This window comes from Salvelinus alpinus, chromosome 7 (assembly GCF_045679555.1).
Source record: "Salvelinus alpinus chromosome 7, SLU_Salpinus.1, whole genome shotgun sequence".
Lineage (NCBI taxonomy): Eukaryota > Metazoa > Chordata > Actinopteri > Salmoniformes > Salmonidae > Salvelinus > Salvelinus alpinus.
The window spans coordinates 42,297,524-42,323,799 of record NC_092092.1 but is presented as its reverse complement, the minus strand read 5'-3'; the positions used below and the strand labels follow the sequence as shown (position 1 = coordinate 42,323,799).

General features: G+C 40.6%; 2 protein-coding genes across 10 annotated transcripts in view; both read right to left on the bottom strand.

The window, feature by feature from the left end:
- LOC139581064 (ATP-citrate synthase-like) overlaps positions 1-15,797 on the bottom strand; it is a 113,342-nt gene extending 97,545 nt beyond the window's left edge. For 2 of the 6 annotated variants that reach the window (XM_071410423.1, XM_071410426.1), the window contains exons 1-3: positions 15,636-15,794; positions 13,113-13,292; positions 1,655-1,777 (exon numbers count right to left, since the gene is read on the bottom strand). In XM_071410423.1, coding sequence (XP_071266524.1) covers positions 1,655-1,777; positions 13,113-13,271 — 282 coding nt within the window. In that variant the 5' untranslated portion in view covers positions 13,272-13,292; positions 15,636-15,794. Of the gene's footprint in view, positions 1-1,654; positions 1,778-13,112; positions 13,293-15,281; positions 15,455-15,635 lie in introns of those variants that run through there. The other 4 variants (XR_011676139.1, XM_071410427.1, XM_071410425.1 and 1 more) reach the window with 4 other exon arrangements.
- A 4,437-nt stretch (positions 15,798-20,234) lies between these two features.
- Positions 20,235-26,276, bottom strand: part of LOC139581063 (dnaJ homolog subfamily C member 7-like) — a 61,837-nt gene continuing 55,795 nt past the window's right edge. For all 4 annotated transcript variants that reach the window (XM_071410419.1, XM_071410420.1, XM_071410421.1 and 1 more), the window contains one exon: positions 20,235-22,693. In XM_071410419.1, the coding sequence (XP_071266520.1) occupies positions 22,656-22,693 (38 nt within the window). In that variant the 3' untranslated portion in view covers positions 20,235-22,655. The remainder of the gene's footprint in view (positions 22,694-26,276) is intronic.

Sequence of the window (26,276 nt, the reverse complement as noted above, 5' to 3'; positions counted from 1 at the left end):
TGACATTGGCATTACATACCCTCTGACTCCTTGCATCAGGGGTTCTAAACATAACTCGGAGCCCTCCGGTCCTGGCAGTGGAGACAGATGGCAACCTAAGCTCCCTATGTTTGCACGCTGTATGCTCATGAACAAGTACTGCCTGGCACATGGTGAACATGCCGCAGATGACAAACCAGGATCGTATTTATTAGTGCACACCGTAAGACAGGGTTCCCCAACTGGTGGTCCACAGGTGATTGTATTTGGCCCACCCAAGTTTTTTAATTGTTGGACAGACTGTAAAAACACCAGCAAATCAGCTCCAAGTGATTTTAATTTTGGAAATTTGTTCCAAAATATTCCCACGCATAATAGAGAGTTGTGTGATCGTATACAAATGTAAGCGAAATAAAAAAGTATTATGTTTTAGTCAAATATATCCGTTTGGGCTTCTTGGGGTCAATTTGCAGTCTACAAATGATTTGTAATTATGTTCCGGCCCCCTGACCAACAGTTCAAGAAAATAAAAAAAAGTTACCGGGCCGCAGCTGAACCAAGTAGAACATCGCTGCCATAGGAAAACAGTTTAATTCCAAGAGAATACGACTCGGGTCTCTAAAACCTGGTCTCCCAAACTTGCTCCCTCCAAGATAAATCAGTCAGGCTCATTGTAAGGACTTTGAAAGTCTTGTGCCTCTACTTTCTTCTTTAGGTGAGGAGAGGAAGGCCTGTGGTCTGGACTCTGTGGACAAAGAGTCTGTAGACCACAGTTGACCGCAGTTTGACAATAGGGTAGTCAGGATATGAAGCACACAAGGAACATGAGCAGAGGACAACTAATGAGAGACTGACGAACTGTCTGAAACTACAGTGTATGAGGGCCTCTAACTAGGAGGCATATTTCATAACTTGTGGTTGAGCTGTGATGAGCAGTGTGTTGTGGATTAGCAGCCCCTGAGATGGGCACCTGTCTGCATGCCACACATTCACTGCATTAACAAGCCCAGAGCTGCACACTGTTGGGGCAGGGGAACCTGCCAATGAGCAGAGGGCATTGTTCCCTCAAGCACCGCCATCTCACTACTACCTCTGATAGACAGCTAGATAAGAAAGGAAGGCCTAGTTCCATTCCTGTTTGGAGATCTGAACGAACAGGAAGGAAACAAAATGGAGATGATGGCTCCATGCCAGGTCTCCCTGTTAGGACTTCCTGGAAAACAGTGGCAAGTGTTATTGAGTAGCCCATCCTGGCTAAATATAAAGAAAGGCTACACTAAGCACTACAATGGCTAGGCCTATAGATTGAAGTCAAATTGCTTTTGAAAAATCTGGAAACATCAAAGCTGTACACTAGGTGTACAAAAACTCCTCAGCTGTAACTTTCTAACTCCTGCAGCAAGCACCCACTTCCACCAGTGTCAAATTGGCTGCAGCTAATTGGATTCAGGACAAGGAAAAAAAGAGGGAACATGGCAGCAGAGTTTCTGTTTATGAAGTTGAGGGAGGAGTAGGATGAAGTTGCTCTTACATGCTAACCCGGGGTCAGTTTGGTTAAGGGAAGCTGATCCTAGCTCTAACTAGGGGAAACTTCACACTGGATCATGCATGCAGGCACACAGAAAGAGAAAGAGCAAGAAGAGAGAAAAACACAGTGAGCTGCCAATCAACTCACGGTGGTCTCCCTCATGAGGCGGGGCTTGAGCCACTCCTGCACGCCCACCAGGTCCAGGTCAACACCCACCAGGCCCAGCTTCCCTCTGCACTTGATCAGCTGGTCTGGCTTCACAACCAATCGCTGTAGGGGGAATGGACAACACCAACGTTAGCATGACAACAGCACACAGGTGAATCGTTTCACTGTATTGCGCCTGGACTTGTCTACCATTAACCCGGTGATTGTAAAAATATTGGTTGTGTAATAGGGTTGTCATGAAACCATTATCGGAATGCTCAAAAGTATAATGGCAAGCAAACAAAACTAAGCCAAAATCATTTGAGGAAAACAGCACTCGATAGTTGAAGATGCCCTGTTTCTAGCCAATTTCGCAGGATTTTTTCTTCCTTACACTATTTGCGCAGAACATTTCTTGTACCTACAGCCTAGAATAACTTTGGGATATTAGATTGGCATTCACTCACCAGAAATTCGACTTCCCTGACCTGGATCCTTTGCTTGAACTTTGAGGCAGTTCTATTCATCCCGGGGGCTGCACCAAAACGCTAATGCACGAGAAGAGTTAAAAGTGGGGCCCTAGTCAGACTCAGATGGCGTGCATACCATCCACCGCTTCAGAGTATATTGCTCACTAACGTTCAGTCACTTCACAATAATGTAGACGAGCTCAGGGTGAGGACCTCCTTCCAGAGAGACATCAGGGACTGTTTTACGGAATCAACGCTCTCTCCGGATATATTGCCCCAGTCCATCGCGGGACAGGAAAGACATTTCCAGGAAAAAGAAAAGCTGAAGGGTTTTTTGTTTCATGACAAATAACACATTGTGCTATTGTTGTAACGTACAGGCACTCAAGTCACTTTGGTCTCCCAATCTGGATTACCTGCATTACCTCACAAGACAATGTTCTTCGGTCATCGTCACTGCCATGTATATTCTGAGGAAATCTGAAGGAAAACACTACCGAATTTCTATCAACATCTGAACCACTGCATTTACCCATGGGGCCCTAGTCAGACGGATGTGTACAAACAGACCAGCTAGGACCAGTCTCAAAGTCAACAGTGAAGAGGCGACTCTGGGATGCTGGCCTTCTGGGCAGAGTTGCAAAGAAAAAGCCATATCTCAGACTGGCCAATAAAAAGAAAAGATTAAGATGGGCAAATGAACATAGACACTGGACAAAGGAACTCTGCCTAGAAGGCCAGCATCCCGGAGTCGCCTCTTCACTGTTGACGTTGAGACTGGTGTTTTGCGGGTACTATTTAATGAAGCTGCCAGTTGAGGACTTAAGACATCCGTTTCTCAAACTAGACACTAAATGTACTTGTCCTCTTGCTCAGTTGTGCACCGCGGCCTCCCACTCCTCTTTCTATTCTGGTTAGAGCCAGAATCCATTAACGCCAAGATAACGGAATTCATTGCCCTTGACAATCAACCGTTTTCTGTCGTGGGTGATGTTGGCTTTCACAGTTGGTCAAGCACCGGTACACACTAAAGTTACAAAGTGCGCTATTGCTCAGATGTTGCCCTACCGGAGTTACACAGTAATAGAGACACTGCTATTAGCTTCACGACATACTACGGAAAGCCGTTTGGGTCTTTGGGTGTCAAAAAAGATGCACGTCAAATAACACTATTTGACGCATTAAATAACATAGTTCTATTATAGAATGTTGTGTGATCTGAATTTGCACGTGCAAGCCAAGCGCCACCACTATCAGTAGCACTGTCAAAGCTGTAAAAAAAAAAGAAGCCGATACCGATTAATCAGCCGATTTTTATAAATGTATTTATTTGTAATAGTGACAATTACAACAATACTGAATGAACACTTATTTTAACTTAATATAATACATCACTAAAATCAATTTAGCCTCAAAAAATGAAACATGTTCAATTTGGTTTAAATAATGCAAAAACAAAGTGTTGGAGAAGAAAGTAAAAGTACAATGTGTGCCATGTAAAAAAGCTAACGTTTAAGTTCCTTGCTCAGAACATGAGAACATATGAAAGCTGGTGGTTCCTTTTAACATGAGTCTTCAATATTCCCAGGTAAGAAGTTTTAGGTTATTTTAGGACTATTTCGCTCTATACCATTTGTATTTCATATACCTTTCTTACAGGCACTTTAGTATTGCCAGTGTAACAGTATAGCTTCCGTCCCTCTCCTCGCTCCTACCTGGGCTCGAACCAGGAACACATCGACAACAGCCACACTCGAAGCATCGTTACCCATCGCTCCACAAAAGCCGCGGCCCTTGCAGAGCAACTACTCCAAGTCTCAGAGCGAGTGACGTTTGAAACGCTATTAGCGCGCATCCCGCTAACTAGCTAGCCATGTCACATCGGTTACACCAGCCTAATCTCGGGAGTTGATAGGCTTGAAGTCATAAACAGCTCAATGCTTGAAGCATTGCGAAGAGCTGCTGGCAAACGCACGAAAGTGCTATTTGAATGAATGCTTACGAGCCTGCTGCTGCCTAACACCGCTCAGTTAGACTGCTCTATCAAATATCAAATCATAGACTTAATTATAACATAATAACACACAGAAATACGAGCCTTAGGTCATTAATATGGTCAAATCTGGAAACTATCATTTCGAAATAAAATAAAACGTTTATTCTTTCAGTGAAATACGGAACCCTTCCGTATTTTATCTAACGGGTGGCATCCATAAGTCTAAATATTCCTGTTACATTGCACAACCTTCAATATTATGTCAAATTCTGGCAAATTAGTTCCCAACGAGCCAGGCGGCCCAAACTGTTGCATATACCCTGACTCTGCATGCAATGAACGCTAGTGACACAATTTCCCTAGTTTAATATTGCCTGCTAACATGAATTTCTTTTAACTAAATATGCAGGTTTAAAAATTATATACTTCTGTGTATTGATTTTAAGAAAGGCATTGATGTTTATTGTTAGGTACATTCGTGCAACGATTATGCTTTTTTGGCAAATGCGCTTTTGTTAAATCATCCCCCGTTTGGCAAAGTTGGCTGTCTTTGTTAGGAAGAAATAGTCACACAGTTCGCAACGAGCCAGGCGGCCCAAACGGCTGCATATACCCTGACTCTGTTGCACAGAACGCAAGAGAAGTGACAATTTCCCTAGTTAACGGGACTGCAGCCATAAGAAGTTAACGGGATCGATATGACAAGTGCAGGGCGCCAAATTCAAAAAAGAGAAATCTCATAATTAAAATTCCTCAGACATTCATGTGTCTTATATCATTTTAAAGGTAATCTTGTTGTTAATCCCACCAAAGTGTCCGATTTCAAATAGGCTTTTCAGCGAAACCACTACAAACGATTATGTTAGGTCACCACAAAACCACAATAACCACAGCCATTTTTTCCAGCTAAAGATAGCTTTCACAAAAACCAGAATAGAGATGAAATGAATCACTCAACTTCGATTATTTTCATCAGATGACACTCATAGGACTTCATGTTACACAATACATGCATGTTTTGTTTGATTAAGTTCATATTTATATAAAAAAATCTGAGTTTACATTGAGGCGTTAGATTCACTAGTTGCAAAAACATCAAGTGACTTTGCATAGCCACATCGTTTCAACAGAAATACTCAACATAAATATAAATGATAATACAAGTAATACACATTGAATTATAGATATACCTCTCCTTAATGCAACCGCTGTGTCAGATTTCAAAAAACCTTTACGGAAATATAAACCATGCAATAATCTGAGACGGAGCTCAGATGATTAGCCAAATTAGCCACCATGTTGGACTCAACAGAAACCAGAAAATACATGATAAATGTTTCCTTACCTTTGATGAATTCATCAGAATGCAGTCCTAGGAATCCCAGGTCCACAATAAATGCTTGATTTGTTCGTTCATGTCCGTTATTTATGTCAAATTAGCTACTTTCGAATTGTTTACCAAATACCCTAACCAGTCTCAAAGCGCGACCACTATAACGTGACGAAATGTCCAAACGTTCCGTAACAGTCAGTAGAAACATGTCAAACGATGTACTGAATCAATCTTTAGAATGTTGTTAACATACATCTTGAATAACGTTCCAACCGGAGAATTAAATCGACTTCAATTGAGAGAAGGAACGGAGCTCACTATCACGTGAACGCGCCAGTTCAATGCGTGGGCACCTCATGGAAGTGATCCCATGACTCATTCCTGTCTCCTTCGAATCCCCTTCAAATTAGAGTCATCAGACTAAGTTCTATTGACTGTTGACATCTAGTGGCAGCCGTAGGAAGTGAAAACCCATCCATATCTCTCTTTATATTCAATAAGAGCTTGGTTGAAAATATGGCACCCCCAGAAAAAATCCAAACAGCAAGTGGAACTTCTCAGGTTTTTGCCTGCCATATGAGTTCTGTTAATCTCACAGACTTAATTCAAAAAGTTTTAGAAACTTTAGAGTGTTTTCTATCCAATACTAATAATAATATGCATATATTAGCAACTGAGACTGAGGAGCTGGCCATTTACAATGGGCACCTTTCATCCAAGCTACTCAATACTGCCCCTTCAGCCATAAGCAGTTAAAAGACATTCATGTTAGCAGGCAATATTAACCTTTTGTCAATCTAGGGGGTGCTGTTTCCACTTTGGAAAATATTGTCTCCAAATTAAACTGCCTCATACTCAATTCTTGCTCGTACAATATGCATATTATTATTACTATTGGATAGAAAACAATCTCTAGTTTCTAAAACCGTTTGAATTATGTCTGTGGGTGAACCAGAACTCTTTCTGCAGCGAAATCCATGACAGGAACTGCGAAGGTCTGAAAACGAGGCTCTGTTCTCAGATCAGTTTAAAGCTCTCTATGGGTCGACATGAACTGCACCCGCCTTCCCCTGGATGTCAGTAACCAATGAGAATTGGAATAGAGTTTCTACGTAGATCTCAGACCTTATAAAAGGCCAAGGAACGAAGGGAGCGTCATTACGCAAAGCAAGACCTCAGGATGGCATTTTGAAACGCTCAGTTATCGGCCTTAGATATATCCGTCTGTAATTTAATTCGATATAGGTGTTAGAAACATCATAACGAAGTTATTTTAAACCGAGTTATATCAGTTTATGCGAGTATATTGCTATTTTCGGAATTTCCTTAGTATTGCGTTTTGAGGATTTGGGCATGTTGTGGCCACATAGCTATTGTTAGCTGCTAATTCCGAAGTTGAAGACGACGTTTTACAACCAAGCAACGATTCTTTTGGACAAAGGACAACTTGCCCAAGATTCTGATGGAAGCTCGTCCAAAAGTAAGAGCTATTTATGATGTTATTCCGTATTTATGTGGAAAAATGTAAACGGATTTGTCCGCCATTATTGCGGCACTAGTCTGGCTGTAACGCACACTGTATGTCTAGTAACGTTAGATTTTTAAAATTAACTCAGCGGTTGCATTAATAACTAATGCATCTTTCATTTGCTGTCCAACCTGTATTTTTTAGTCAAGTTTACGATTATTTATTGATTAGATTAGGTGCCTTTCCAAGATGGCGCCGGCCAGAATGCATGAACTGTTGCTACTGATCACATTGTATAACCACGATTTGTGCTGCTAAATATGCACATTTTCGAACAAAACCTATATGCATTGTGTAATATGATGTTACAGGACTGTCATCTGATGAAGTATATCAAGGTTAGTCAAAAATTATATATCTTTTGCTGGATTGTTAAGATCGCTAACCTGTGCTGCTGGTAAATTGCTTGTGTTTCTGGCTATTGTGCTAAGCTAATATAATGCTATATTGTGTTTTCGCTGTAAAACACTTAAAATCTGACATATTGGCTGGATTCACAAGATGTTGGGCTTTCATTTGCTGTACGCTGTGTATTTTTCAGAAATGTTTTAAGATGAGTAATTAGGTATTTGACGTTGGTCTCTGTAATTATTCTGGCAGCTTCGGCACTATTTCAGATTGCAGCTGCAATGTAGAACTGTGATTTATACCTAAAATATGCACATTTTTCTAAACAAACATATGCTATACAATAAATATGTTATCAGACTGTCATCTTATGAAGTTGTTTCTTGGTTAGTGGCTATATATATCTTTATTTGGTCGAAATTATGATAGCTACCCATGCAGGAAAAAAAGTGTGAAAAAAAGGTGTGTCTTTTGCTATCGTGGTTAGCTAATAGATTTCCATATTGTGTCTTCCCTGTAAAACATTTTAAAAATCAGAAATGATGGCTGGATTCACAAGATCTGTATCTTTCATCTGGTGTCTTGGACTTGTGATTTAATGATATTTAGATGCTAGTATTTACTTGTGACGCTATGCTAGGCTATGCTAGTCAGCTTTTTTACTGTGGGGGGTGCTCCCGGATGCGTAGCAAGTAGAAGTTAACTAAATATGCAGGTTTAAAAATATATACTTGTGTAATGATTTTAAGAAAGGCGTTGATGTTTATGGTTAGGTACACATTGATGTAAAAACAGTTCTTGTTCACGAATGCGCTTGTTAAATCACCCGTTTGGCAAAGTAGGCTATGATTCAATGATAAATGAACAGGCACCACATTGATTTACATTTACATTTAAGTCATTTAGCAGACGCTCTTATCCAGAGCGACTTACAAATTGGTGCATTCACCTTATGATATCCAGTGGAACAACCACTTTACAATAGTGCATCTAACTCTTTTAAGGGGGGGGGGGGGGCTAGAAGGATTACTTTATCCTATCCTAGGTATTCCTTAAAGAGGTGGGGTTTCAGGTGTCTCCGGAAGGTGGTGATTGACTCCGCTGACCTGGCGTCGTGAGGGAGTTTGTTCCACCATTGGGGTGCCAGAGCAGCGAACAGTTTTGACTGGGCTGAGCGGGAACTGTACTTCCTCAGAGGTAGGGAGGCGAGCAGGCCAGAGGTGGATGAACGCAGTGCCCTTGTTTGGGTGTAGGGCCTGATCAGAGCCTGAAGGTACGGAGGTGCCGTTCCCCTCACAGCTCCGTAGGCAAGCACCATGGTCTTGTAGCGGATGCGAGCTTCAACTGGAAGCCAGTGGAGAGAGCGGAGGAGCGGGGTGACGTGAGAGAACTTGGGAAAGTTGAACACCAGACGGGCTGCGGCGTTCTGGATGAGTTGTAGGGGTTTAATGGCACAGGCAGGGAGCCCAGCCAACAGCGAGTTGCAGTAATCCAGACGGGAGATGACAAGTGCCTGGATTAGGACCTGCGCCGCTTCCTGCGTGAGGCAGGGTCGTACTCTGCGAATGTTGTAGAGCATGAACCTACAGGAACGGGTCACCGCCTTGATGTTAGTTGAGAACGACAGGGTGTTGTCCAGGATCACGCCAAGGTTCTTAGCACTCTGGGAGGAGGACACAATGGAGTTGTCAACCGTGATGGCGAGATCATGGAACGGGCAGTCCTTCCCCGGGAGGAAGAGCAGCTCCGTCTTGCCGAGGTTCAGCTTGAGGTGGTGATCCGTCATCCACACTGATATGTCTGCCAGACATGCAGAGATGCGATTCACCACCTGGTTATCAGAGGGGGGAAAGGAGAAGATTAATTGTGTGTCGTCTGCATAGCAATGATAGGAGAGACCATGTGAGGATATGACAGAGCCAAGTGACTTGGTGTATAGCGAGAATAGGAGAGGGCCTAGAACAGAGCCCTGGGGGACACCAGTGGTGAGAGCACGTGGTGCGGAGACAGATTCTCGCCACGCCACCTGGTAGGAGCGACCTGTCAGGTAGGACGCAATCCAAGCGTGGGCCGCGCTGGAGATGCCCAGCTCGGAGAGGGTGGAGAGGAGGATCTGATGGTTCACAGTATCAAAGGCAGCCGATAGGTCTAGAAGGATGAGAGCAGAGGAGAGAGAGTTAGCTTTAGCAGTGCGGAGCGCCTCCGTGACACAAAGAAGAGCAGTCTCAGTTGAATGACTAGTCTTGAAACCTGACTGATTTGGATCAAGAAGGTCATTCTGAGAGAGATAGCAGGAGAGCTGGCCAAGGACGGCACGTTCAAGAGTTTTGGAGAGAAAAGAAAGAAGGGATACTGGTCTGTAGTTGTTGACATCGGAGGGATCGAGTGTAGGTTTTTTCAGAAGGGGTGCAACTCTCGCTCTCTTGAAGACGGAAGGGACGTAGCCAGCGGTCAAGGATGAGTTGATGAGCGAGGTGAGGTAAGGGAGAAGGTCTCCGGAAATGGTCTGGAGAAGAGAGGAGGGGATAGGGTCAAGCGGGCAGGTTGTTGGGCGGCCGGCCGTCACAAGACGCGAGATTTCATCTGGAGAGAGAGGGGAGAAAGAGGTCAAAGCACAGGGTAGGGCAGTGTGAGCAGAACCAGCGGTGTCGTTTGACTTAGCAAACGAGGATCGGATGTCGTCGACCTTCTTTTCAAAATGGTTGACGAAGTCATCAGCAGAGAGGGAGGAGGGGGGAGGAGGGGGAGGAGGATTCAGGAGGGAGGAGAAGGTGGCAAAGAGCTTCCTAGGGTTAGAGGCAGATGCTTGGAATTTAGAGTGGTAGAAATTGGCTTTAGCAGCAGAGACAGAAGAGGAGAATGTAGAGAGGAGGGAGTGAAAGGATGCCAGGTCCGCAGGGAGGCGAGTTTTCCTCCATTTCCGCTCGGCTGCCCGGATTATATGATATATGATATTATTTGATTATATGCAACGCAGGACAAGCTAGATAAACTAGTAATATCAACCATGTGTAGTTAACTTGTGATTATGTTAAGATTGATAGTTTTTTATAAGATACGTTTAATGCTAGCTAGCACCTTACCGTGGCTCGTTGCTGCACTCACATAAAAGGTAGTCAGCCTGCCACGCAGTCTCCTCGTGGAGTGCAATGTAATCGGCCATTCCGATTAATCGGTCGACCTCTCGTAAAAACTGCAGTCATTTTCACTTCTCTTAGCAATGATTTAGGAATCCTTGTAAGTATTGTTGTTCGCCTATTGAAATTTAACTTCAGTTCATGAAAATAAATAGCTAGCCAGCTACTTAACCCTGTTGCCCAAAGCTAATGTTATAAGCATCCAGCTAGCTTTATCTGGCTAGTGAAGCTAGACCTGACCAGGCTGTGTGTTGTGAAGCTAGCCACAATAAGGATTAGACAAAAGTGGAATTTGCAATCTCCCTTCAAAATAAAAGTACCTATTTGAAAGTGATGCAGAAGGTTACAATTGGTGGAATCATGCCAGATTTAGACTAGATAATATTAAACAAGGTTGGAATGTGAAGCAATGAAATGGGGTAACAGTATACTCAATACATAATCTATTTTTTCCCAGCGTCCTCAGTTATCAGACTCCAAAACATCCACGCAGTATTGTTATTTTATCGGGAATAGTGTTCAATACACATAGGTTGACAATACATGTGCTTCAAATCACAGCTGTTTCAGAGTCACGCAATAAGAGCTACGATGCTAATGTTCTCTGGGTGTCACTGAGTAGACCGATACCCGATGTCATTGATCCACAATACATAGGTAAGGATGTACAGTGAAATAAATATGCCCCCAATGTAATTCTAAAGTCTAATACATTACATTCAGTGTGATTAACTTCTTATGGCTGCAGGGGCAGTATTGAGTAGCTTGGATGAAAGGTGCACAGAGGTGTCCAGAGTAAACGGCCTGCTCCTCAGTCATAGTTGCTAATATATGCATATTATTATTAGTATTGGATAGAAAACACTCTGACGTTTCTAAAACGGTTTCAATTATGTCTGTGAGTATAACAGAACTCATATGGCAGACAAAAACCTGAGAAAAAATCCAAACAGGAAGTGGAAATTCTGAGGCTGGTGGATTTTCAACCAAGATCCTATTGAAATTACAGCGAGATATGAATTTGTTTGCACTTCCTCCGGCTTCCACTAGATGTCAACAGTGTGTAGAACTTTGTCTGATGCCTCTACTGTGAAGGGGGGCCGAAGGAGACAGGAATGAGTCACCACTGCCATGAGGTGACCATTCTTTGACCAAGGTTAGTGATTAATTTTAGCTCTATTTGTGCTTTTTGTGACTGCTATCTTTGGCTGGAAAAATGTCTGTGCTTATTCTGTGGCTTGGTGGTGACCTAACATAATCGTTTGTGGTGGTTTCGCTGAAAAGCATATTTGAAAATCGGACACTTTGGTGGGATTAACAACAAGATTACCTTTAAAATGGTATAAGACACATGTATGTCTGAGGAATTTTAATTATGAGATTTCTGTTGTTTTGAATTTGGCGACCTGCACTTTCAATGGCTGTTGTCATATCATCCCGTTAACGGGATTGCAGCCATAAGAAGTTAACAGATTTTACAAATTATCAAGTGATTGTCTTTTGTTGATTTTATATAACATTCCAACCTCGTTTAGCATGATTTATTAAATTATGGCATAGTTCTACTATTTGTATTCAATTGCGTCACCATTAATGACATACTTTTATTTTGAAGGCTAACCGCATAGTCCACTGTTGTGGCTAATCCTTATTGTCACTAGCGTCACATAGATGGGTCCGACCACCATTAATAAAATAAGAACTGTCTTATAAATGAGGGTTATTTTAGATGACACCTAGCTATATAGTTAGCTAGCTAGCTAACTATAGCTACTGAAACAGATGTCGTTTTGCTATGTTTTTGGGGAAGAACATTGTTTGCAAACATGAGCTAGCTAGCTTCTTTTGACCAGCACTGTAGGTGAGCGAGACAACTTTACCAGCATCATTACATACGCATTGATAGATCGTTGTGACATATGAAATACGAGTGTTAGTGTAATCAATGTGTAATAACTACGTAAAAAATGTATGAACGCTTTAAAATATTGTGTGACGTGCAGTCATATTCAGGTCCTGATTGGTCAACAATCTTTTTTGACATGCAAAGACCCAAACGACGTTCCATAGAAATCCTGGTTCAGAATGAAACGACTGAACAACGAAACAACACAGCAAGTAAGTGAAAGAAATAGGTTTTGATTATGTTTTACTGGTAATGGGGACATACGTAAATGCCAACAAAATAACTTTTTTGTCAGTGTGGTGTGTGTGTGTATAACCTTTATTTAACTAGACAAGTCAGTTAATAACAAATTCTTATTTACAATGACAGCCTACCCCGGCCAAACCCGGACGATGCTGGGCCAATTATGCGACACACTATGGAACTCCCAATCACGGCCAGATGTGATATAGCCTGGATTCAAACCGCAGACTGTAGTGACCCCTCTTGCACCGAGATGCAGTGCCTTAGACCGCTGCGTCAATGTGTGTGTTTTAACTATTTAACTGTACTATAATGCTTAAAAGGCAGCTAAAAAAATATATATTGGTATCGTTTTTTTGGGCAAGGAAAATATTGGACATCGGTATCGGCCAAAAATGTCATATAAGTGCATCACTACCTAGCACTGTGATTATTTGTCCATGTACAAGAAGGTGAGAAGAATGTCCTTGCTGGAGGACAATACTATTTTATTGTACCTCAGTGAGCAGCCATGGGTGGTCCTGCGTCAAGTGGTCCCAGTCCGTCTCCGAGGTGACATTGGCATAGCGGAAGCGGTTCTGCACGGCCGCCGAGGTGCAGATGTGCTTGTAGAGGAACTCCTTCCCCGTCTGCTCTGAGATGGCTTTGGCCGACATGGCGAATCACTGGCTCACTATCTAGTAGAGGGAAGAGGAGAAGTCAGAAGAGTTTCAGGGGCAGTTAGTAGGCTAAGAGTAGTAGGCTAAATTATTATAGGATGCAGAGAGACTACCATTTTGTTTCTTAATCTAATAAATATGTTCATCTGAACCTCATCTGACCACAAGTGAAAACACTCCATTTGAATTTAAAGATAGAGCTGTATGAGGATGACAGAGTGTGTCATGAGAATAGTGAACAGCCTGCGGAATATACAATCCAATATATTGTACTGTTCAATTTCTCCTGATCCTGACCGCAAAGGGATTTCTGTACTAATGACAATTAATGCCAAAAAAGTTTTATCATTATGTTTTTTCCTTTTAGGTCTACTGGTAAATAACACACGTAAACCTTTTGCTAAATCTGCCCCAGTTGTGTTTCAATCAAAGGAAAAACAGACAACCAGCTGGACTGTGACCCTTTAGGACAGGTTTGATGTTCTTCTGTCTTATTATGATGTAACCACCCAACTGGTCTGTTTGGAATCTTGATTGGTTTAATTAAGTTGATGGCATGTTAAACCAGGGTGTTTGGGCTGGCTTTGGGACAAAAGATTAGCTTGCAGAGACGACAGCTCTTCAGGAACATGGAGTCCTAAAATACAACTATGTCAAACCCACTAATCAATGTGTGGGAACGGCACACTCCAAGGACACCACAGGTTGCCTTCAGGAAATAGGCAAAACCACCAAACACTTGAAAACTGCCAAAATGCCACTACACTGAAGGGTTGATAGCTGACAATACTAGTTTCCGGTAGGTCTGGTCAGACCGAGGCTTTGCAGAACCTGAGAATCAATGGCTTGGTAATTTAGCCTACGTTGTTCAATTCTGATTGTTATCAACACATTAGACTGGGATAACAGAATGCGTACCATGTCCATGTTTATAGGGACAGAATAGATTTGGAGCAGCTTCTAGTCTCTGCACTTACTGATTTGTTCATTAGAAATGGATGTTGGATGTCCGAACGGACGTTAGTATTCGATTGAGTGTTCATTTTTGTAAAAAGATGTATTGTATGCCTATTTCGACAATGAAAAATCTTAGTTATGAATTAAATTACACTGAACAAAAATATATATATATATTTTTTTTAATCTAAAGATTTTACTGAGTTACAGTTCAGGAAATCAGTCAATTTAAATAATTAAAATCAGGCCCTTAATCTATGGAATGTGAATCACAATTTTTTGGGGCGTACCTCCGACAGCATTGTGCGTACCCCAGTTTGGGAATACCTGTTTAGTGTATATCATGAAACGTTGAGTCACATAAAAACCTATTTTTAAAAACTCTTATAAAGTTGGTTTTGTAGCATCAACCTTGACTGATATTTAACTGTCTGTTTCATATCTGCAAAATAGTTAAAACGCTGTCAGTTCACCTTTAATATATCAAATAATTTTCATTGTACTGCTAAATTTATTTGCGCGCATATATTCTTCAACCGGGGCGCAAACGTGCTCCTTGTACAAAACTTCGGTGTAGAGCCCTGCTTTATTTCAGACTGTAAACAGAAAGTTTTTATCACTCACTGTCTGATTTATTAAGCAGCTAGCCAGCTAACTAACTAGGTAACAAAGAACAAACAAAAGTTAGCTACAAAGACGCACAACACTTCAACTCTTCACAACACTTAATTCCACACCCTCTTGTCTTGGACAAATTAAATACATGATAGTGTTTAGCAGTAGCTAACAGCATTGAGCCCGGAACATCCTCCTGGGTTGATGATTAAGTGCAGATTACAAAACTACCTCCAGTAGAAATGATAGAAAAATATTTAGTATCACATGCTAGCTTGTAGCTAGATACCTAGCCAGTGACCTACTCAGTCCTGGTTTGGGGTGGGTAAACGCTTTAGCTAAACAGGCACGGTAAAGATGAATTTGCTGGTTGCTTGCTAGCTGGCTAAATTAGCTAGCTAACGGTAACGTTAGAGTCCTGCAGGACAAACTCACCAGCACGTTGTTTACAATTTAGTCGCTGCTGAACTAACTCCAGCTAGCTACAGTAGTTAGCTAACTTGGAAGTAGGGAAAGACAGATGACACCGCCAGATGGTTTCCACTAGCTTCTATATACACAAAGTCAGAGTTGAATGCCACAAAGTCAAAATTACTAATTTAATGTTAGGCTTAAAGTTAAAATTGTGGTTAGGTTTAAAATAAAATATGAGGATTGTAGAAATGGGCGGGGTTTATGACTTTGTAGTGACGACCCCGCCAGACGTTCCTAGCATCATGCGCGCATAGCTCGCTAGGTACATTTCGATGTCGCTAGACATGAAGAAAGTCAGAAAAGATAGAATCCTACCTTATGCGAATGCTACGTCCTAGGGATGTATAAATGATGTCCTGTTTGCTACGAGCTAGTTTAAAGGGCTGCGCAATCTACGACAAATACAGCCGTCTTCTCTTGCTACCTTACTCTCGTTTTTGTCGCCCCATAATCTGCCGATACGATTACGACCTCTTCGGCTGTTCCATTGGCTGAACCATAACCACGTGGTGATATTCCTCCAAACCTTCACACTACCATTGGGCAAGGTTTCTTATTCTGTAAGTTTTATTGGCGAATCGCAACCAACTGACATCTGCATACACCGCCACCTACTGTACTGGAGTGTGAGGCCGGTCACGACCTATCTACACCACTATATTCTCTTACCTAACCCTGAATTTCTAATAAAATAAAACAATTCCCTACAAACCTAGACTGTAAACTCTCCTTCCAGACTCACATCAAACATCTCCAATCCAAAGTTAAATCTAGAATTGGCTTCCTATTCCGCAACAAAGCATCTTTCACTCATGCTGCCAAACATACCCTTGTAAAACTGACCATCCTACCAATCCTCGACTTCGGTGATGACATTTACAAAATAGCCTCCAATACTCTACTCAATAAATTGGATGCAGTCTATCACAGTGCCATCCGTTTTGTCACCAAAGCCCCATATGCTACCCACCACTGCGACATGTACGCTCTCGTTGGCTGGCTTTCGTTTCATACTCGTCGCCAAACCCACTGGCTCCAGGTCATCTACAAGACCCTGCTAGGTAAAGTCCCCCCTTATCTCAGCTCGCTGGTCACCATAGCAGCACCCACCTGTAGCACGCGCTCCAGCAGGTATATCTCTCTGGTCACCCCCAAAACCAATTCTTCCTTTGGCCTCCTCTCCTTCCAGTTCTCTGCTGCCAATGACTGGAACAAACTACAAAAATCTCTGAAACTGGAAACACTTATCTCCCTCACTAGCTTTAAGCACCAGCTGAGCAGCTCATAGATTACTGCACCTGTACATAGCCCATCTATAATTTAGCCCAAACAACTACCTCTTTCCCTACTGTATTTATTTATTTAGCTCCTTTGCAACCCATTATTTCTATCTCTACTTTGCACATTCTTCCACTGCAAATCAACCATTCCAGTGTTTTACTTGCTATATTGTATTTACTTCGCCACCATGGCCTTTCTTTTGCCTTCATCTCCCTTATCTCACCTCACTTGCTCACATTGTATATAGACTTATTTTTTCTACTGTATTATTTGGCTGTATGTTTGTTTTACTCCATGTGTAACTCTGTATTGTTGTATGTGTCGAACTGCTTTGCTTTATCTTGGCCAGGTCGCAATTGTAAATGAGAACGTGTTCTCAACTTGCCTACCTGGTTAAATAAAACTCACTACTCCCATCAATCAATATTTTTATTTCCCCTCTACCCAGCTGCATCTGTATATCCACAATATTTGTTTTCACTGCTCTGCTTTAATATCTACTATATACTTTCCATGAACATGTGGAAGAGCCTGAATCGAACAGGACTGAATTTCAAAACCTATTTGTAACCCCAACAACAGCATCATTATTTCTAACCATAAATCCTCACATTCTGACTTTCCAGATCTTAAACTACACAAAACTGATGCAGAGTCTGAACATATTACTACTGTTTTTAGTTGCACCTCCTCTATCCATTGCAATCCAACAAATTATTCGCAACAATTTCTGTTGAATATACAGATACATTTTTTAGTCTCTTGCATAGATGAACATCGAACTCAGGAATAAATACACCTGCTCCTGTCCTCCCATTCATGGGATCCTTTCATGGGATCTGTATACACTGCAAGACAATAATAAAACTGATTACTAATATACTGATCCACCATTGTTCCTTCAATATATTCTTCACACCACTGTTTATTTTCTTCCATCAGGCTAAGATCAACATGTGGTCATGTATAAAACCATGGTGGTACATTTCCTATTGACACAAATAGCCCTATGACAATATCTGAGTCAACTGTAACCAACCCTTTTTCCAATCTCTGCACCAAAACCCCTCTTTTGATATTGTTCATATTCACAGCAGTCTTCCAATAGTGTCGGTGTAGGATGATCTACCGTACTACCCTTCAGTCTTGCCCAGTATGCCAGGGCTATCTTAACTCTTCTTAGGGATAGTGGCGTTTCCCCAGTATCTATTTGTAAAGCCTCAACCAGTGTTGTTTTAAATGCACCATCGCACATCCTGAGTGCCCTCGCTTGCATCTTATCAAGGCACAACAGCGATGTAAAAGCCGCAGAACCATATACAAAGCACCCATAATCTATGGACGATCTCATCAAAGTACAATAAATATTCAGTAAAGATTGCCTATCTGCCTCCAATCATGCCCAACTATCATCCTCATTAGATTAAACGTAAGAAAGTATTCAGTCTCAATTTTATTTATTTAACTAGACAAGTCAGTTAAGAACAAATTCTTATTTTCAATGACAGTTTAGGAACAGTGGGTTAACTGCCTTGTTCAGGGGCAGAACAGAACAGAACAGATTTTTACCTTGTCAGCTCAGGGATTCGATCTTGCAACCTTTCGGTAACTAGTCTAACGCTCTAACCACTAGGCTACCTGCCGCCCCTCAATACATTTAATGATGTCTTCATGTAAGCTTTTCATCAAACCATAGCCCCAAATACTTAAATCCTGTTACCATTTCCATTCGTTCATATAATCTTTTTGTTAGCGAACAACATATGGCAAGATTTAGATACAGTGACTTGAAACCTCATGATAAGGACCATTCCACTACTGCTACAAAAGCACCTTGCATTTTCTCTATTACATAAGGAATATTCCTTCCCCTTTTCCAACAGGCACCATCATCTGCATATAACACTGCCCCTATACCCTATCCGATATCCCCAAAGATATCATCAATCATCAACATGAATAAGATGGGACTAATAGCACTACCCTGTGGAGTTTCATTTTCCACCTCCTTCTCTTGATAACTCCAATCCCACCCTGACCTGGAAGGTTCGGTCAAAGAAATCCTTAATCCAGTTATACATTCTCCCACTAATACGCATTTCATTCAATTTAATCAGTAGACTTTCCCACCACATTGTATCATAATATAAGCATATTATGCTTTTTCAATATCAAATACACTATTGACATCACTTCATTGACAAATCTTTGGTCACCTAAGTATTAACTTTAACTAATGCATCAAGGGTAGTTCTTCCCTTTCTGAATCCACTATGATATGGACTTAATAGACCCCTATGTTTCAGATAATACATCAATCTACCAACTTTTCCATTAATTTACAGAGATTTGATGTACTGTAAATGCAATAAGTCTATAACTAGCAGGACGGGATGGATCTTTATCAGGCTTCACAAAAGGCAAAACCACAGCACATTTCCATCCTGATGGTGGCACTCCTGTACTCCATAAACTCATCTTTCCCAAAACTTCTGTAGGCAGATGTTTAAACATTATATAGCATAATTGATCCTCACCTGGAGCAGCGCAACCACACCCCTCGTTATTTCAAACATGTTGAATTCAGCATCCAGCGATTCTCCAGAATCACACTTCTTACGGTATACATTTTCATGCTTTTCTTCCTTATGTATTTTACATTCATCACTTAGATTGTCAACTTTATGCACTGCTGCAAAAGCTCTTCTTAGAGTGTCTGCTTTTTAGGCAAGGTTTCTATCAGAAAAATTACATTTATACTGAACAAAAATATAAACATGTAAAGTGTTGGTCCCATTTTACATCCCTGTTAGGGAGCATTTCTCCTTTGCCAAGATAATTCATCCAACTGACAGGTGTGGCATATCGGGAAGCTGATTAAACAGCATGATCATTACACAGGTGCACCCTGTGCTGGGGACAATAAAAGGCCACTCTAAAATGTGCAGTTTTGTCACACAACACAATCTCTCAAGTATTGAGGGAGCGTGCAATTGTCATGCTGACTGCAGGAATGTCTACCAAAGCTATTGCCAGGGAATTGAACGTTCACTTCTCTACCATAAGCTGCCTCAAACATTTTAGAGAATTTGGCAGTATATCCAACCGGCCTCACAACCACAGACCACGTGTAACCATTTCAGCACCTCCACATCCGGCTTCACCTGCGGAATCTTCTGAAGGGGGGTGCTGAGGACCATTTCTGTCTGTAATAAAGCCCTTGTGTGAAAAAACTCATTCTGATTGGCTGGGCCTGGCTCCCAAGTGGGTGGGTATATGCCCTCCCAGGCCCACCATGGCTGCACGCTTGTCCAGTCATGTAAAAACCATAGATTACAGCCTAATTAATGTATTTCAAATGACTGATTTCCTTATATGAACTGTACCTCAGTAAAATCTTTGAAACTGTTGCATGTTGAGTTTATATTTTTGTTCTGTATACATTTAGTTGAAAATCCTAGCCTTATAATTTATGGGGAAAATACATATTTTTTTGCCGTAATTTGACAAAGCCGTTTGTGTCAGTGTTGTAATGTTGACAAAAAATACTAGCTTTCTGAAACTGTACTTGTAGGATCAGAGATAGTGGAAGCAATATCTCCACTCAAATGTAAAACAAAGAGGACAAAGAGATAATGGGAAAAGATTCATCTTTATTTCCTTCAACCAAAACATTGTACAGAGGCATATTCTTTAAAAATAAAATGGTACACAGGTACTAGGATCATGAAAATGTACAGTGTTTGTGTTCACGTTTTCAACCTACCACCTGGCTGCTTCACAGATTGAGGGGACATACTGACCAAACGTTCATGACAGATACAAGGCATGATGACAATCCCCAAAAGCAGAATAAAAGCCTCTCAATGAGAGCTGATTCTAGGTGCAAAAAAAGGGATCCGTTTTTTGTCAAGTATCTTCTTTCAAGATCCCAGACTTGCCTAGACTGGCCAAATTGAGAATTAGTTTTTTTTCTGGAACCGAACGCAAAACCAATTCCAGCAAGTCAATTCTCGTCTTGTATCGTACAAGGCTGCAAAACCACTTTTCTTTTTAAATTTAAACATCTAGAAAGTAAAATGACAATTAAAATATGTGACTTTGCTTAGCACACAAGAGTTTCTCAACCTTTGTGTTAAAGCAACGTCAGTCTGTAGGGTTCGCCTAACATTTATTGCAACATATATGTACACACATACATGTTATTCAATAATTTCATCCAAACAGCTTGTGCGTGTCAACGAGCGTCTGAGTAGTCAGGCGCTAAAATAGAAGATGGTTCTATGTTTTACTCGTGACGCGCTGCAAGTCCCACCTCTCTAATCTCCTCATTAGTTTTCAGGAGAATACACCCACATGGGTGATTGAAGGATGAACTGAGGTTCCCACTCCAGTCCAGTTGGTGGTGGTAATGCATCTTAAAGTTGGTTGCCAACTGCCATATAAAGTCCACAGAAGAAAAAGACTGAAGGAGGAGATTACTAGAAACCACCTAGGTTTCCTCTAAATGTGGATTGAGAGAAGAGAACAAACTTGTGTTAAAATGGGCCATAATTCTACAAAGATCCAGAAAAAAAGGGCCTAATGTTTATATCCCAGGACAAATGAGCTAGCTAGCTAGGTAGGACCTCTCCCCAAATTAATATAGTTAGTTCAGAGTTCATTTTGATATTTCAACCTGCGTGTCCTGATCATGTCTGGTGTAGACCGGGGCGGCAGGTAGCCTAGTGGTTAGAGCTTTGGGCCAGTAATCGAAAGGTTGCTAGATCAAATCCCAGAGCTGACAAGGTTAAAATCTGTCGTTCTGCCCCTGAACAAGAATTTGTTCTTAACTGACTTGCCTAGTTAAATAAAAGGTTCAATAAAAAGATGGACAAAATGAACATTTGTACGCAAGCCAACATCTAACATCTACTAGTTTGTAGAGGAACATGTACTTAGCCTGGACCAGAGTTAGAAACTGGCTGCTGAAGTTTCAAATGTTTACTTGGGAGTTGAAACCGGATGTATCGTATTATGGGGGCAAAGCAATGCTAGAAAACCACATGGAGAAAATTAGATCTATTAAGGTCAAAACTTTACATACATTGATTTTGGACCCAGAAATAACAGAAGAATCGTTTTAAGTCCCAAGGAGGACGTGGGTCAAGGATATGTTGTTGTTTTTTTACATCCTATTTAATAGAAAACATTAGAAATCAAGAGATGGATACAGTTTGAATATACAATAAATAAATACATTTAAGAGAACTGAACAAAATCTCAAATCAAATTAGGAGCACAAAAGACTTAAAACATGCCAGTAAAATGCACAATACATCAATGAGTAAAATGGAGACTAACATGAAACTGTAGTTTGAGTCTGCAGGAAAATCCAACAAATGAAAACCATGCCTCATTCTACATGGGACTGAAGTAGTTCCTAGGCTCTGCCCTAAGGTCAGTTTCTGCTTTACTGCCAAATGATTCCCATGCCAACTTTGTTTCGGGGCGACCTCTATGTGGTGTGAATGAAAAACTAATGCGACCTACTAAAACTAACAACAGAGTTGCACTCCCATGTGTTCATTTACAAAGCTCTACTTGCTCCAGGTACAGGAAACATTTTCCATTCAAGCAATGAAATATATATTTTGGCAACAGGACTCCTATTTCACGCCTTCAAAACATGCTTTGCGACAAATACTCACAAAAGAGAATCAAGCCAATTTCCTGAGGATTCAAGTTTTTCCAAAACCCCCTTCTCAAATAACCTTTAAACTATTTAATTTGTTACGTTCTTAGTTACTAAACCTACCAAAAAGTCACCCTGTCAGTTTGAATTTGAAGAGGATATTGTCAAATGTGGTGGCAACAGCCAAAAATATTTTAGGAAGATGCCAAGCATGATGAGCACCATCTCTCGCTCAGATAACAACACCGAGTGTCTTTTTAGCATGTGAAAGCAACATTTTGCAAAAAACATTGGGAGCATAAAAATCAGGTTGTGAGGGTGCATCCAACTTAATATTGTCCACCACAGGGCTACAGCATTCCCAATTGCATTCTTCATTTCTAGCCAAACTGGAAAAACACATTTCCAGGTGCTTGGTCTAGAGGGTGAAAAAAAAGAAATGTGTTACTTTGCTGTGTTGAAATCCATGACAAAGTGTATGATTACAGTACATTTGGAAAGTTTACAGACCCCTTGAGTTTTTCCACATTTTGTTACGTTACAGCCTTATTCTAAACTGGATTAAATAAAAACTGTTCCTCATCAATTTACATACAATACCCCATAATAACAATGCAAAAACAGAATATTTTGAATATTAAAGTGGACAAAAGGGAGATTTGGCTCATTAATCTATATGGTCCAAATCAGGATGATCCACACTTCATCGAAAACATTTATACCAATTTATTCAACTTACAGGCAACAAATGATCTAATCATTATGGTAGGAGACTATAAAACAGTGTTAAGTACCTCAATGGACCGTAAACTTAATCACTCTACAAACTATCATCACTGTGCCGCCCTTAAGGAAATCAAATATTATGGACATATTAGAAATAGTGGATATTTGGAGACTAAAAAAGCCCAACCTAGTGAGATATACATGGAGGAGACTTAAGCTAGTCGTCTTGACTACATTCTTGTCTCTTTCATCAAAGGTTAAAAAAGTTTTAATAGGAGACAGAATGCGATCGGATCATCATCTAATTGGCATTCACATAACTCATAGATTTTCCACGTGGACGGGGATATTGGAAATTTTATTCAAGTTTACTGGAGGACAACTTATTTTTAACTAAGACAAAATAATTTATAACTGAATTTTTCCAGTATAATATAGTTTATAGCAAATTCCCTTATTGTTTGGGATACCTTTAAAATGTACCTTCAGGGGTCATTCAATTCAATATTCATCAACAATAAAAAAGCAGTTTCTGGCTAAAGAGACAAGACTAAGGGAAATCCATGAACTAATAGTACAGGTAGATAGCAATAAAAACAATACTACAGAGATACAAAATAAGTCAGAGGAAAAACAAAAAGAACTTGAGGAACTTCTTCAAGAACGATCTAATGAAATCTATTACAAAAACAAAGCAAACTGGATGGAATATGGAGAAATTCACAAAATTCTTCCTGAATCTCCAATACAGGAACTCTAAAAGGATTTTGCAGAAACTCGTTACTGAAGTCATCTATGATTCTCCGAATGATATTTTAAAAGAGGAAGCTAATTATTTTAGGCAGATCTTCTCTTTTCCGTCTCATCCCTTCCCACTGAATGAAGAATATGATAAGGAATCCTTTCCAAATAATATAAAAAAATTGAAAATGAACTAAATGTACAGAAATGTCAGTGCGTAGGCCAAATTACAGAGTAAGAACTTTGAGGCTATTAAATCCTTTCAGTCTGGAAAAACCCCAGGGCTTGATGGCATACCGGTAGAGGTATATCAAGTATTTTTTGATATACTAAAAGCTCCATTGTTAGATTGTTTTAACTACTCCTATAGAAATGGTAGTCTGTCATGTACTCAGCAGGAAGGTCTGATTTCTCTATTATTAAAACAAGACCCAGATGGCAAATATAAAGACCCAGTCTATCTAAAAAAAAAAAAAAAACTGGAGGCCCCTTACACTTCAATGTTGTGATGCAAAAATATTAGCAAAATGCATAGCACTCAGAAGTAAAAAGGTTTTACCAGGTATTGTTCCTGATCAGACAGGTTTTTTATATGGACGATACATTGGAGATAATATACGACAACTACTAGAAATAATAGAACATCATGAAACATTTAAGAAGACAGGAATGGTATTTATAGCGGATTTTGAAAAGGCATTTGATAAAGACTGGATTTAATTTAAAAACGCCTGGATTTTTTCAATTTCGGTAATTCTCTTATAAAAAAATGGGTAAAAATAATGTATAGCAACCCCAGGTGTAAAATAGTAAATAATGGCTCAGAGTTTTGAAATTGTCAAGAGGAGTTAAACAAGGGTGTCCGCTGTCACCATATCTATTCGCTATGGCCATCATAATGCTAGCTATTAAAATCAGATCCAATAACAACATTAGAGGATTAGAAATCCAAGGCTTAAAAACAAAGGTGTCCATGTATGCCAATGACTCAAGTTTTATATTAAGTCCGCAAGCTAGATCCCTGCAATATCTCATTGAAGATCTAGATAACTTTTCTGTACTCTATGGACTAAAACCTAATTATGATAAGTGTACAATATTACGTATCGGATCCTTAAAAAATACAACTTTTACATTACCCTGCAGTTTACCTATAAAATGGGCTGATGGTGAAGTAGACATACTCGGTATTCATATCACAAAAGATATAAATAAGCTCTCCACACTGAATTTTGATAGAAAACTTGTAAAAATAGACAAGATCCTGCAACCATGGAGAGGTAAATACCTGTCTATTAATGGAAAAATTGCCCTCTAACTCCTTAGTCATATCTCAGTTTACTCACATATGGCACTGCCTACTCCTGATAATTCGTTTTTAAAATCATGAGCAAAAAATATTTCGCTGTATCTGGGACGCTAAACCAGACAAAATAAAACGTGCCTATCTATATAAAGAATATGAATTGGGTGGGTTGAGATTATTAAATATAAAAGTACTAAACCTCTCTAAAAGCTTCACTCATTCAAAAGTTTTATTTGAATCCTAAATGATTCTCAAGTAGATTACTAAGAAAATCACATCCATTGTTTAAAAATTGCCTTTTTGCCTTTGTGCAGATTGCCATGTCTCATTTTCGATTAATTGAAAGTGATACTTTGAAAAAACTATTTTTCAAACAAGCATTGCAGAGCTGGCTACAATTTCATCCCCCTGAAAAGATAGAACAAATATTATGGCTCTACTCAAATGTGCTGGTTGATAACATTTACATTTACATTTAAGTCATTTAGCAGACGCTCTTATCCAGAGCGACTTACAAATTGGTGCATTCACCTTATGATATCCAGTGGAACAACCACTTTACAATAGTGCATCTAACTCTTTTAAGGGGGGGGGGGGTTAGGATTACTTTATCCTATCCTAGGTATTCCTTAAAGAGGTGGGGTTTCAGGTGTCTCCGGAAGGTGGTGATTGACTCCGCTGACCTGGCGTCGTGAGGGAGTTTGTTCCACCATTGGGGTGCCAGAGCAGCGAACAGTTTTGACTGGGCTGAGCGGGAACTGTACTTCCTCAGAGGTAGGGAGGCGAGCAGGCCAGAGGTGGATGAACGCAGTGCCCTTGTTTGGGTGTAGGGCCTGATCAGAGCCTGAAGGTACGGAGGTGCCGTTCCCCTCACAGCTCCGTAGGCAAGCACCATGGTCTTGTAGCGGATGCGAGCTTCAACTGGAAGCCAGTGGAGAGAGCGGAGGAGCGGGGTGACGTGAGAGAACTTGGGAAAGTTGAACACCAGACGGTATAAAATACCTGTATTTAATACCTGTACTCTTGCTCAATCCAAGAGTACAACCAATTGATTACAGCATTGCCCCAAAAATAGAGGAGGCGGGTGGCAGCGGGAGGAGGTAGGGAACTGGTCTGTCTGCCCAATATAAAGGATCAAAACTGTCAGAGGAATAAAAATAGCATAAATAGGAAATTATACCAGTTTCATTTGAGGACCAGGATGTTGAACCCTGTGCCATACAGATTG